Here is a 14,178-nt window from a genome sequence, read left to right on the forward strand (position 1 = left end):
GATTTAGAACCATTGCTGAGCAATACAAAGACCTGCTGCTGAATGATGCACCTGCTGGCACTGAGATCATACACTTCTGTTGTGACAGGTACAGTGGATCCAGCCTTAAGTCAGCTGAACAGGAACAGCGACACGGACCATCACAATCAGACAGAGTATATGAAGTCAGTGAGCAGTACACAGCTCCTGATCCAAAGAGTTTTTTGCAGTGTCAGCTAACAAAGCAAACGTTCTGAGCTTCCTCTGTGAGAAATGCTGTGAGAATTAACAACTGGAGCCTGCTCTTGTCCCAACTTATCTCTATCTGGGTGGTGGATTCAAAGAAGAGACGAAGAGTGTGGTGCTCACAGAAGGTTCAGTTATGGATGTTCCTGCTCTGGAATCCACACAGCAGGAGGCTGACACTAGGATGGGGCTGCCCTGCGTTATACCATAATAAAATAGTAATTTAGAGCAGCTTACATGCAGTGGCCAGCAGTGAGGACCCAACAGGATGCAATGAGGACGCCTCCACATGCATGTTTGAACGGTTCTGATGAGTCTTTGGTTCTGCGCTGCAGGGACACCTGCCAGGGATGATCCCCAGGACGAGACGGCCTGCCTCTGACGACCTTGACTGTATCAGGAGGATCAGGTTTTCCACACTTGGAGAACAGGGCTGGACCAGATGGAGACATAGCATGAGATTACGTTGTGGTCGGACGGACAATAACAATAATTTATTATTTAACTGGTTATACAGTGGCTCAGGATGTAGAGCGCCCGCAGTTCAATCCTGGGCTCCCCTCGAGTGTCAGTGTCAAAGTGTCTTTGAGCAAGACTATGAACCCCTAACTGCTCCTGATGAGCAGGTCTCTGCCATCGGTCTATGAACGTGTGTGTGTGTGTGTGTGTGTGTGTGTGTGTGTGTGTGTGTGTGTGTGTGTGTGTGTGTGACACAAATAGATAATATATACTGTAGATAAATGTCGTTGTTGAAGTCATTGTTTGTTACCTGAGCAGATCACCTCCAGTCTGTCCACAGATTTACCACGCTGCATTGTTCCACATTCACTCAGTGTAGATTCAGAACCATCGCAAGAAGATGTAATCCACCATACAGGTTGACGTTCAGAACCATGACTCCATTTAGTGTCAGCAGCAGAGCCACAGTCAATCTGTTTACACACTACAGATGATGACGTCAGGTTCCAGTTAGACGAAGGATCAGCCGCTGGTCTCCACTCATTCCGGTGTTTCACTTCCAGTGTACCAGTACAGTGACTGGTTCCTCCCACCAACCTGACAGCTGTACAGAGACAACAGAACATGTTGTAAAAAAGTAAGGTTCAAGTAACCACACCCAGTGTGAAGGGGAGCGACATAACAGTGCCGTTACAGGCGACCACATTTATTGTAGATGTTTGGCTTATGTTTCCCCTAGCCTAAAATATAGAAGCTGGGGTTCAAGTGGTTTATAATCAGAGTCAGATTGTCCTTATATCTTTAATGCAATCGTCAAAGTTGCATAAAGCACCACTGAAATCTGAGTTTTTAAATGGTAGAGACATAATTACAAGATATGATTAAATAAACGTACAATAATATAAAAGAACAACAGCCATTAAATCCTCAATAATGTTCATAGAACACATCATAGTGAATTGAAGTAGTTTAGAGACCAGAGTTTTGAGTACGGCAGGATCGACACCATTATCGCTGATAACACTGTTGTGTTGTGTTGTGTTGTGTTGTGTTGTGTTGTGTTGTGTTGAGTTGAGTTATGCAATATACATCTTTATATTGCGCGTAATTAATGAGACAATTAGCATATTAAACTAATTATGCTAATTATCTCATTAATTATGCACAATACAACAATATACTTTGCAGAAATTGATTCTACAGGAAGAATTACATGAGGATCAACTGCGAAAAGTTTGGTAAACCCTTTTATCAATTTTTGATGAATTCTTTCCCGTTCTTTCTGTCCATGTGTCAAATTATTTGTAACATGGGTGGAAATGACAGGACAAACCCTATTTAAATGATTAAAGGGTTTACCAAACTTTTCTCTGTTGATTCTTATATATTTTTGCCTGTAGAATCCATTTCTGCAATATACATTTTTGTATCGTGCCTCATTAATGAGTTATTAGCATATTTGACATATGAGCGGAAATAACAGGAAAAACCTATAACAATTTGATAAAAGGGTTTAACAAACTTTTCTCAGTTGATCCTTATGTATTTTTTCATGTACAATCCGTTTCTGCTATGTACATTTTTGTATTGTGCATATTTAATGAGATAATTTGCATATTTGACACATGGGCTTTAATAATTGTATAATGATAATTTGGCAGTAGGCAGACACAATTTGGTCTTTAGGCCACAGAATATTTACATTTGATCAAAATGAATGTATTTTTACATCCAATTAAGTGTTTTTGCGCCACCTAGCGGCCGACCCCCGCCAGTGCAGCCCCTAAAAGCCCGTAACTCGGCCCCCCAGTGACCGAGGTGACCTGACGGTCGCTTATCTCCGATTAGGGAGTCTTACTGGTTAAAAGTCATCTGAGTAATCGCTCTCTATCTGATGCATCTGGATCACTGCTGACTCTTTGGTGTCCTTCTTTGACTTTCCAGGCTTTCATCGTTACTCTCATCATCAGCTTCTATGATGAGAGCAACAAACCTGCTAAAAAGAGGCGGAAAACAAAAGATGCTACATCTTCTGAAAATGAATCTATATGTACATCAGAAATGCCTTCTTCCACATCAGAGTGTGCACACTGACTTTGTAATCAGCAGTGATCCAGATGCATCAGACAGAGAGAGCCATTACTTAGATGACTTTTAACCAGTAAGACTCCCTTATTGGGAGTTAAGCGACCGTCAGGTCACATCGATCGCTGGGGGGCTGAGTTACGGGCTTTTAGTGGGCTGCAGTGGCAGGGGTCGGCCACTAGGTGGCGATCTGGCCATCCCGGTCGCTCCTAGCCCGAGTTACAGCATTGTATGTGCGCTGCAGTGGCGGGGGTCCTCCACTAGGGGGTGCAAAAAAACTTCAATGGATATAAAAATACATTCATTTTGATCAAATGTAAATATGCTGTGGCCTAAAGACTGCCAAATTATCCGTACACATATTTATTATACAATTATTAAAGCCCATGTGTAAAATATGTAAATTATCTCATTAAATATGCACAATACAAAAATGTACATAGCAGAAATGGATTGTACAGGAAAAAATACATAAGAATCAACTGAGAAAAGTTTGTTAAACCCTTTTATCAAAATTGTTATAGGTTTTTCCTTTTATTTCCGCTCAAATGTAAAATATGCTAATTAACTCATTAATGAGGCACGATACAAACATGTATATTGCATAAATGGATTCTACAGGCAAAAATACATAAGAATCAACAGAGAAAAGTTTGGTAAACCCTTTAATCCTTTTTAAATAGGGTTTGTCCTGTCATTTCCACCCATGTTACAAATAATTTGACTCATGGGCAGAAAGAACGGGAAAGAATTCATCAAAAAATTGATAAAAGGGTTTACCAAACTTTTCGCAGTTAATCTTTATGTAATTCTTCCTGTAGAATCCATTTCTGCAAAGTATATTGTTGTATTGTGCATAATTGGTGAGATAATTAGCATAATTAGTTAAAAATGCTAATTATCTAATTAATTATGCGCAATATAAAAATGTATATTGCAGAAATGGATTCTACAGGTAAAAATACATAGGAATCAATTGAGAAAAGTTTGGTGCACCCTTTAATCAGGTTTTTACATGTTTTGCCCTGCCTAGTAGGGATATCACGTGACAACAGGGTATGCGCCATGTCCAGCCATGACGCTCACCATGGGTTCCAGAACTCGCACCGGAAGTGCCATGAAATACTTGACAATGAATGGAGCTGGCTAGATCAGCTCATGAACAAACCTGGAAGAAACACTATTTATGAGTGACTGAGACATTTGTCATATAACCTGTTAAGTAATATAAAAGAAAACATATCAAAGGTATTTTTACAATCACTTGCTTTTCGAAGTGCACAGTACATAATGAAATAATAATAATAATAATAATCGTTTCTGTCTCCGAAGTATTGCGAGATTTGGTTCCCAGATACGCAGTATACTATCTATACTTTTTTCTCTTTAGATATAAAATGACACCGTGCACACATCGAGAATCAACACACCAGGAAAAAGAATTTCTGACATGCCTTCTTTTATTTTCCTGAGCTGAGTATGTTATAAAGGTCTCAATTGTTCAGAAATAGGTTGCTCCACAGGCTTCCACTGACTCCAGTGCATTCTACCAAACTTCCGGCTGCAGTTTGGCACCCATGGTGCGACGAATCTGCCGACTGGAATTGGAAGATAGCGAAAATGACTCCTATTTACCTTGTTGCTGAAGTATGGTCACACAAAGTAAACATCGCCCCCTAGGGGCTTGTATTTGAAGACCTGCTTTTAACTGCTTGTTTCAACAATGGACCTGGTCATTAATACCTGGCAGTCAATGTATCGCTGTTCGTTACTGAGAGAACAATCCGTGGTTGCTAGGAGACCGATGCAGGCAAAGATAACTCGGAAATGAAAAGCACTTCTCCATCCAGTTCAACTTCTTCTTCTGCAGGTAAATGGGTTTATCTCTGGTTCTAGGATTCCACAGCACCCAGAGTCCATTCACACGCTGTTTAGTGGACACTAGGTGAAACTACAACAACCAGAGAAATATTCTTTCCTATCTGGGTGAATTCCAACACATTCACAATCGTGTCCACACAGACACGGCTATGTGCACGGACGCGCACACGTTCCCGTGCGCCTTTGAAAATACGGTAAAACTGAATATTCTGGCAGTTTGCTACTGAATTCATTATAAAACCCTTGCAGACGCTACCGAATTAATAGAGAGGCAACAGGACAACATTTTGATGTTCCAACCTACGGTTTAGGAATCATCCAAACGTGAAGTGACCTGCTAACGCCACCATGAGGCCGATTTGAAACATGTGGGGTGGCAATTCTTCCTTCGCCTACTGGGAACGCTGTAGAGTTGTGACTGTGCCCTAACTGGCCCAGCCCAATTAGCATACATTTTAGGCACAATATAAATTGATCTTAATTTAATTAAATACTCACGGTGAAGATCAACACTGACTCCAGGTGAACTGACTGTAGCGATGTTGTTCATGGCCTTACAGTTGTATGTTCCACTGTCACTGGGTTGGATGTTAGAGATGGTAAATATCTCCTTCTCTGCCACTATAGTCTTGTCTTTGAAAATGAAGTAACTCTGGCTTGGTGGATTTGATTCACTGCTGCTGCAGGTGAAAGTGACCGAGCTTCCTTTGACAACATCTCCTGGTGGACTTACTTCCAAAAAGACATTCTTAGGACCATCTGTTGGAGAAACATTTATTTAACTTTAACAGCCCTCTTTATGACACAAAAAAAACATGCTTCAACAAATTATGCAGTTGTGTTGCTGTCTGTAGGCCTAATGGAAAAGTAGAACAAAAGAAGGTACAAAGTTTAGCTCACTTACACTGAACATCTAGATGGTGAGGTGATGATCTCTGTGTGTTTGTTGCCTGACAGGTGTAGTTTCCAGAGTCTGCAGATTGCACATTGACCATCACCAGCTGAGGACCAGTGGAGATAGAGACGTTGCTGTCTCTGTACCAGGTGTAGTTTACCGGTGGGTTGGCATCACTGCTGCAGGTCAGAGTCACTTTGCTGCCCTCAACAACTTCTCCTGGTGGATCCACTGATACTGAGATAATTGCCGGGGAGTCTGTAGAGGAATAAAGATGAATAATTATGCTCTCAACTAAACGTCTTTGATTAATGTACTGTATAGGCAAATGTATTTTCCAATAGAACAATAACAATAATCCATGCCTGAATGTTTTTTTCTAAATTACACCAGCTTTGGTCAAAACATTTATAAAACACTGAACAATAAAGTATTTTCTTTTGTGTACCTTTTGGGTAGAAGATTAAGTTTCTATTTTTCAGATTTTCTTTTGTTTAGGATCTGTGAGAATCCAAAATTGGATTTATAAGTTATTTTCAGACCTGAATACTATTGCATTCCTCTCACCCCTGAACGTTTATTCAATACAGACCCCACAACTTGATTTTCTGTATGTTGTGCCTAAGCGTCGCGTCACGTCGCAAATACAAACTTTAGAAGGCAATCGTAGCCAATCAGGAGGGAATATGGGAAATGGGACAGATCCATGTTGACTTTAGCCATGGATCTTTAGAGATACTGTGTGCCAAAATCTGTAGGAGCAGTGTCCAAAAATGTGTTTTGCAAAAAATTGGCCTGGTGACCTGACGGTTGCAATTATTACTTGCGCCAGCAGAGTGCGCAAGTACTGTCACCATCTCTTTGTGTTTATGCCCGTAGCCAATCAGGGACCAGAATTCCTGGTGATGTCACCATCAACAGCCAGTGAGGGACTAGCATTCTTGGTGCGACCTGATATAAATAACAAAGCACGCTCTGCTGGCACACAAGTAGGACATTCATGGCCACGAGTGCACAAGGTGCAAGTTTGCACCTCTACAGAGTGCAGTCTAGTTATCATTATTATTAGTGTGGTTGCCCGACAGGGAAACACACTGTAGTCCTGGGGAAACTTTATTTCTTCTTCTAGATAAACTTTTTTGGGAATGGGAGAGAGCATGGTCGAGGGACCATCCCTTGCAGAGTGGAACAGTGTTTCTCCTTTTCAGAGTCTCGTCTGTGTGGCAGCTTGCTAACTGCTGTCAGTGTTGGAACAAGTCATAGCAGAGAGGACACCAAGTGAAGGGTTCCTAGCAGCAACAGGCAGGTGCAGTTAGCAGCAGCAGTCGTGCAAAGTAACTAAGTACATTTACTTGAGTACTGTACTTGTAGGTATTTGTACTTGACATAAGTAGTATGTCCAATTCCCAGTATTTTTTCCTTTCTACTCCACTACATTTCCGATGCTATTGTATTTTTACTCAACTATTTACTTTAAAACATTACTAGTCACAGATATAAATTATAATAAAACATGCATAAACCATACTTGTAAGACATTTGAGTACTTTTCCCACCACTGATGGCAGTAGCAAGCAGCCACACAGACGAGACTTCACGGAAAAGGAGAAACACCATTCCCCTCGGCCTCAATGAGTTCGCCAGAGAATGTTTGCATAGGATGCGCACAGCCGTGCACTGTTAGGTTTTGTTTCCTCCTCCTGCTTGCCTTGTGCATGTTGAAAGCTTGTTTGGAATTCAAATGGCAGCGCTGTCGCATGCGATGATTTTGTCAAGATTGAAGATAAAACACAACACAAAGTATGTGTGTGCCTCGTGGTCAATATCAGTGATATCAAATCACATTAATGCGAGACACGCGGTCACAGAGCAGAGTGGCATACTTCAACATGAAGCTAGCTCTGGTCCATGAAGGAGCTAACGCTATTGACCATAGTTGGGTAACCGTGAAACAAATCCTCGTCGTTGTGATCACTGATTATACAGCCAACTCCAAGATGATAGCCAAAGATATCATTATGCTAAGGTACTAAATTAGTGTTGTCGAGGGGAAAGGCTTTCGTGAACTGATGGCATTTCTCCAACCGGAATATACTGTACCCTAGCTGTTGCTAAACACTTGACAACACGAGAGAGAGCGAGAGAGAGAGAGAGAGAGGGGATAGATAGATAGATAGATAGATAGATAGATAGATAGATAGATAGATAGATAGATAGATAGATAGATAGATAGAAGAAATCATGGCCAGACTAAAACATGGGGGGCCAGAAAAGGGCCAGAACAAACAGACAGAATAGATTAGTGTCGTTGTTGAAGTCATAGTTTGTTACCTGAACAGGTCACCTTCAGTCGGTCCCCAGATTTACCAGGCTGCATTGTTCCACATTCCCTGAGTGTTGATTCAGAACCATCACAGGAAGACGTAATCCACCATACAGGTTGACGTTCAGAACCAGGACTCCAATTTGAGTCAACAGCAGAGCCACAGTTGATCTGTTTACACACTACAGATGATGACTCCAAGTTCCAGTCAGACGTACGATCAGCCGCTGGTCTCCACTCACTCTGGTGTTTCACTTCCAGTCTACCAGCGCAGTGACTGGTTCCTCCCACCAATCTGACTTCATCAGACTCTGTACAGAGACATTAGGATACACGGTAAAACTGTAATATAACTTTGATCAGAAGAAAAGCCTTTTAGCTTACAATGATGTGTAGTTGTTTGTTCATGTTTGTTTACCTGTTGTCTTGACTGTTGGTTGAACCTGGAGAGCTGAAGTAAAATAAAGTGCAAATTAATGAGTTTGAGTGTAAGAGTAATTTAGTCAGAAACATTCACATCAAGTCCTTTACCATTTATTGCAAAATGGAATACACACTAAGCAGATTTAACCATTTATTGCATTAATGGAATACTTTGCGATAGGAGATGCTCCCTCAAATTGTGTGCAAGCTTTTCTGAGCATTAGCATTTTTGACATTAGAATTTGTTAGCATTAGCATTTGTTAGCATTAAATGCATTAGCATTTGTTTTAACATTGGCATTTGTTAACATTAGCATGTGTTAGTGTTAGCATTTTTAGCATTAGCATGTGTTAGCATTAGAATTTGTTAGTATTAGCATGTGTTAGCATTAGCATTTGTTAGCATTAGCATTTTTAACACTGTAATTTGTTAGCATTAGCATTTGTTAGCATTAAAATATGTTAGCGTTAGCATTAGTATTAGCATTTTAGCATTAGCATGTGTTAGCATTAGCATTTTTAACATTAGAATTTGTTAGCATTAGCATTTGTTAACATTAAATGTATTAGCATTTGTTAGCATCAGCATTTTTAACATAAGCATGTATTAGCATTTGTTAGCATTAAATGCATTAGCATTTGTTTTAACATTGGCATATGTTATCGTTAGCATTTGTTGGCATTAGCATTTGTTAGCATTAGCATTTTTAACATCATAATTTGTTAGCATTAGCATTTGTTAGCATTATCATTTGTTAGCATTAACATATGTTAGCGTTAGCATTAGCATTAGTATGTGTTAACAATAGCATTTTTAACATTAGAATGTGTTAGCATTAGCATTTAACATTAAATGCATTAGCATTTATTAGCATTAGCATGTGTTAGCATTAGCATGTGTTAGAATTAGCATTTGTTAGCATTAGCATGTGTTATCATTAGCATGTGTTAGCATTATCATTTGGTAGCATTAGCATTTGTTAGCATTAGCATTTGTTAGCATTAGCATGTGTTAGCTTTAGCATTAGCGGTTAGCCGTTGGGACTGTGGGACCACCCACCGAGATTGAGACCAGAAACGTGTTGGGAAGTGGCTGTTTAAAGCCCAGCCAATAGGAAGGCAGAGGGGGTGCAGCTTAATCCATTACAGATAATTCCTATTGGCCATGTAACTACACACAGCGAGTTTCGAGACGGTACCATGCTGCAAACTAGAGATATAGCTGTTTAAAGCTCAGCCAATAGGAAGATAGGGGCGGGGCTTCACACTTCACCAGCCAAAATAGAATGGCTTGTTGGTAGATTAGCCGTGAAATTTCTATTATTAGATAGATACCTTTATTATCCCAAGGGGGAAATTCAGTTACCCAGAAGGTACAGCAGTTAAAGGTTACAGGACAGTTAGAAAAAAAGAAAAAAAGAAAAGGACTGTTGTGTACAGCCGAGTGACAAAAACAAACAAGAAAGAAGAATCAACAATACAGGAGAATCAGCCATACATTGCAATTAGGTTAAAATATATATATATATATACATAAAGTGTCGAGACAGAACACAACAACAAAAAAAGTAGTACTAACGTTTCAAGTAAAGGATTGCAATTTTAAGGGACTTTTCTAAGCATATTGCAAACTCAAAGAACTTACAATGGTCCAGTCATTCAAACATTAGAAACTACTTCTCAACGTAGTGCCAAAAAATATATAGCCTACACATATATACAGTATGCAAAAAGTGTTTGCACCAAGACAATAATAATAATGCTTAGCCTAAATAAAAGAAAAAGTGCAGAGCCAAAAAAGTGTCCAAAAGTCTGTGCAAACAAAAGAAGTGACCAATGTCAAGTCACAACAAAGAAAAAGGAAAAAAAAAAAAACGCAGATAGATGGCGATGCTCCTCTCCGCAATACAGGAGGGAAGGCGGGGGGGGAGTCATTTGGATGGCCCGGGATGGAAGATTGGAACAATATCGTGGAGTTGTGTGCGCGTTGCAATCGTCCTTCCGAGCCTCGGTAGTACAGCGTCTCCTCCGCCGTCTTGGCCCACGTATGTTACGGACCTCCACAGCGACACATCCTCCGGTCCACGCCACGAGCCTCCGCGGCGAGGGCTCTGCTCCTCCGGTGCGCAGCGTGCGCCTCTGGCCAGAGTTACGGGCTTTCACGACGACAGCGTGTAGGCCTCCTCTTCTGCGCGAACATCGCGAGTATGCAGTTTACTCCGGATCTGACTCCCGCCGCCATGCTCGCCTGCATCCAGAACAAGGTCCACGTACACCTCCATGCCTACGGCACCAACAGACTGGTGTCTCCATAAAAAAAACACCAAAGCAACGAGCCAGTCCCGTTGCCCCAGGGCCACACGCTTAAGACAGGCTAAACTGATAGAGGTAGGCCACTGTTTCCTCTGCTTTGTTCCTCGCAGGGCACAGAAGGCCCTTCCCCCACTTTTTCTGCCAGCCGATCAGAAAAAACACGAAAAAAAGACTAAACTACTATATACACGAATAAAACAAAGTTCCTCAGAACATGCCCAGCTTGGCCAATGTAATGAGTCACCACAAGAAAAAAAGAAGACAGGAAAAAAAGCAAGAAAAAGAGAAAGTAGGAAATTAACTGCAGAGCTGTTCTGAGTTGCGACCTGCAGCCCTCAAGGAGCGCGTCGCAATCAATGCGATATTATATTATGATCTGAACTGCATTCATTTTACAAGACCATCAGCGCTATATCACGTAGTCTTCATCCCCCATAACCATCACGCGATCCCAGTTGTATACTCACCACAGTCCCCAGCGAAATTCCTCAATCTGCATTGGCTTAGAGTGGCGGTTTCGGCCGAGGCATCTTCTCCCTGTGCGTTTCGCATGTGCGATCTGTTCACGTAAATGTGGGCTCAAATAATCCAAGTGTGACTCTACAGTCGATATGAACATTTTCGCTAGCTTAGCCCCCAGCACTCCAGCTATCGTCTAAACAGAAAATGGATGAGCGCTGGGAAGCTATGGCAGGGAAAGGACCTGACGTCACTTCCGCTTCACGTCAGAGGAGCCATGCGCTATCGATGGACCAGCGGTGACTAGGGAAGGTTAGACGATCGCCGATTTTTGGATAAATATAATTCATTTCGTTTTTAATGACCCAGTACGGTAAATTACGGTCTGGCTGAGACTCCTTGCTCAGATGTCCGGTATATTACGGTTTTAATATGGGCATCTCCATACGGCTTGGAAAGTGTTAAGAGGGGGCGGGGCTTAAGTAATAAGTCCCTATTGGCCGTTTAAGTCCAGACACCAAGTTTCAAGATGGTACCATGCTGTGAACTGGAGTAATGGCTGTTTAAAGCCCAGCCAATAGGAATACAGCGGGGCGGGGCTTAATAAATTACAGCACGTCCCTATTGGCTGGAAAAAGTCCACAGTCGTGTGAGCGTTTTAAAGTTCAAATCACGTTGCTAAGCAAAAGTATGGCAGAGTTTTGTTGCGCCAAATTCTCTCTTTTTTTCGGAGTCCCCCATTCAAAGTCAAAGGGGTTTTTGCGCGTCGTTTTTTGCGAATTACGTCGCCATCGTAACGCGGATCGGCAAGAAAAGTTTTGATGTATATATTGCGGGGGTGGCGTAAATTGTGCGGCAGTTATTACGTGCCGAACTTTTGTGGCGACATTATTTATAATATAATTTATATATATACTGTATATATAAGTATGGCGGATTACAATAAGTGTTTTGCCATTGCATTGCATGGCAGGCACACTTAATTAAGCATAATACCAAATGGATGTGGAAAAGTGCAGTTTTATTGCTCAGGACAGACCACTGTCAAATGTGTATATCATTTTAAGATATTAATATTTGACTCATCAGCACATTAGTGCAACAGCGTTTTATAATTTACCTTCTAAGGGGTCCCCGTTTCATCTCTCTCAACTATTATATTAATAATAGTTATAATATTTGACTCATCAGCACATTATCGAGTCTTTTATATTATTTACTTTTAAATAGCCAATCTACAAGCTCAAGGCTCAAGGCGTCCGTCGCGGATCGCTGCGACGTAAGCATATGGAGTTTATTTATTTTGATGGGGAAATGACTTTCTTCTCGTTGATCTGTACAGCGTTGCTTGTGTTGCCTTGCTTTGACGTGACAATGCAGAGCGCGTCCCGAGTCACGGCCGCATACACAACACATGATCACGCTGTTTTAATCCTCCATTCTAAACCCAAAACAATGGAGGTTGACTTCTTTTTCACGACCAAATCTGAAGAATCAGCAGATTAGATTATGCATGCAGCAGCGTTGTCTTCCTCTCATCCATCTCTCTTTCCTTTTCGATTTCTTCGTGCTGTGGTGTGTGTTGCGTCTGTGAGAGACTGACTGACTGTGTGCGACGCGTAACAGGCACAAGCATGAAATGTGGTTTGTGGTTGGCTGGCCTTAGCTGTACATTTAGGGCAAGCGTAAACACATATGTTTTCATTGACTGAGCTGTACATGCTGGGGACATTTGATATCGTCAACGTACATGCTGGGGACATTTGATATCGTCAACATCGTTGCCTTTTGTGATATGCACATTGCACGTGTTCATACCGAGATAACGATACGATAACGTAATATTGTGCAGCCCTACCACATAGGCATTGCCAAATAGGCGTTGATGCCTGACGATGTCGCTGGTTCGATTCCCGATCCGGATGACCTTTGCAGCATGTCACTCCCCGTCTCTCCCCCATTCCCTGTCAATCTACTGTCCTATCCAATAAAGGCATAAAGCCTTCAACTACCTCTTACAAGTCTGAAGTAGGGCTTTCACTTCAAGTATTTTTTACAGATCGACTAGTTGAAGCCACTGGTAGTCGACTAGTCGACTATCGTTAACATATTATGTCATAATAAAGAGCGCTGTGGCACAGCTTTTCACAGCAGCCAAGTTACCATGACAACGGCTACTCACACAAACCCCACGGGTGCAAGTTAGCGCAACATAACAAGACCAGCATTTCACAATCGCCACATCCATTTTAGCTGCTACAGTAATAAGGAATAGAAACCCATGCTTGGACTCACCAATAACTGCTGTCTCTCGTAGCACAAAATAATCCATTTCGGCTAGCCAGGCTAGGCTTTAGTAGGCTAGCTCGCTACACAACACAAACACTCCTCTGTCTTTTAATTACTTCTAATCAAACGAAAGTGCGGAACGTCGGTCTGTCTGTTGTAGCAAGAACTGGGCTGTCCTTACTTGCTGCTTTGATCGCGCTACAATGTTATACTGTTAAACAACTATATTCTGTAGGACTTGTCCTCACTGCTGTGTGCAGACACGGCTGGACTTTCAGCACTTTGGGTGAACTCTGGGTGAACTCCACTCACTGTCTTTGGGATTATTAACCAGATGTGTGTGACTGGATAATAATATTCCGTTTGTAATGGTTGTTAGAAATAAAACAACTATAATCGAATTGAAATGAGTTTGCTAGGCCTTCATAAAAAAAAAAAAAAAAAAGGAAAATGTTTATTTTTTTATTTTTTTATCGACTTTTCGACTAGTACCTACAAGATCAACTAGTGGTTATACTAGTCGACTGACTAGTCAACTAGTCGACTAGTCGGTGAAAGCCCTAGTCTGAAGGAGGAGTACAAGTGCTCTAAAGTAAGACTTCAGATGGCATTGGACTACAAAGACCAGACCTTTAGCAAGGCTGCACCTCCCTTACTAACTGGACGGGAATGGACCCCATCCAAGGCTGTGCAGCAAGCAACATCAGCCCTTAGACACCAATACATCGTAGGGAATATCCAGCATGGAAGAGGAGGCTTTGGCCTGGCAGCAAGCAAACCAACGTGACGTACGGCAACGACAGCTGAGCTGAGGAAGCTGGTTGTT

At 41.6% G+C, this 14,178-nt stretch overlaps 1 protein-coding gene across 1 annotated transcript in view; it reads right to left on the reverse strand.

Moving 5' to 3' along the window:
• LOC308284550 (uncharacterized protein) overlaps positions 1 to 14,178 on the reverse strand; it is a 74,981-nt gene that overhangs the window by 18,629 nt on the left and 42,174 nt on the right. The window contains exons 9-14 of the mRNA XM_080725208.1: positions 8,287 to 8,319; positions 7,877 to 8,179; positions 5,555 to 5,803; positions 5,149 to 5,409; positions 995 to 1,288; positions 463 to 658 (exon numbers count right to left, since the gene is read on the reverse strand). Of these exons, the coding sequence (XP_080581334.1) occupies positions 463 to 658; positions 995 to 1,288; positions 5,149 to 5,409; positions 5,555 to 5,803; positions 7,877 to 8,179; positions 8,287 to 8,319 (1,336 nt within the window). The remainder of the gene's footprint in view (positions 1 to 462; positions 659 to 994; positions 1,289 to 5,148; positions 5,410 to 5,554; positions 5,804 to 7,876; positions 8,180 to 8,286; positions 8,320 to 14,178) is intronic.

Source organism: Nannobrachium achirus, assembly GCF_963921795.1.
Source record: "Nannobrachium achirus genome assembly, chromosome: 5".
Lineage (NCBI taxonomy): Eukaryota > Metazoa > Chordata > Actinopteri > Myctophiformes > Myctophidae > Nannobrachium > Nannobrachium achirus.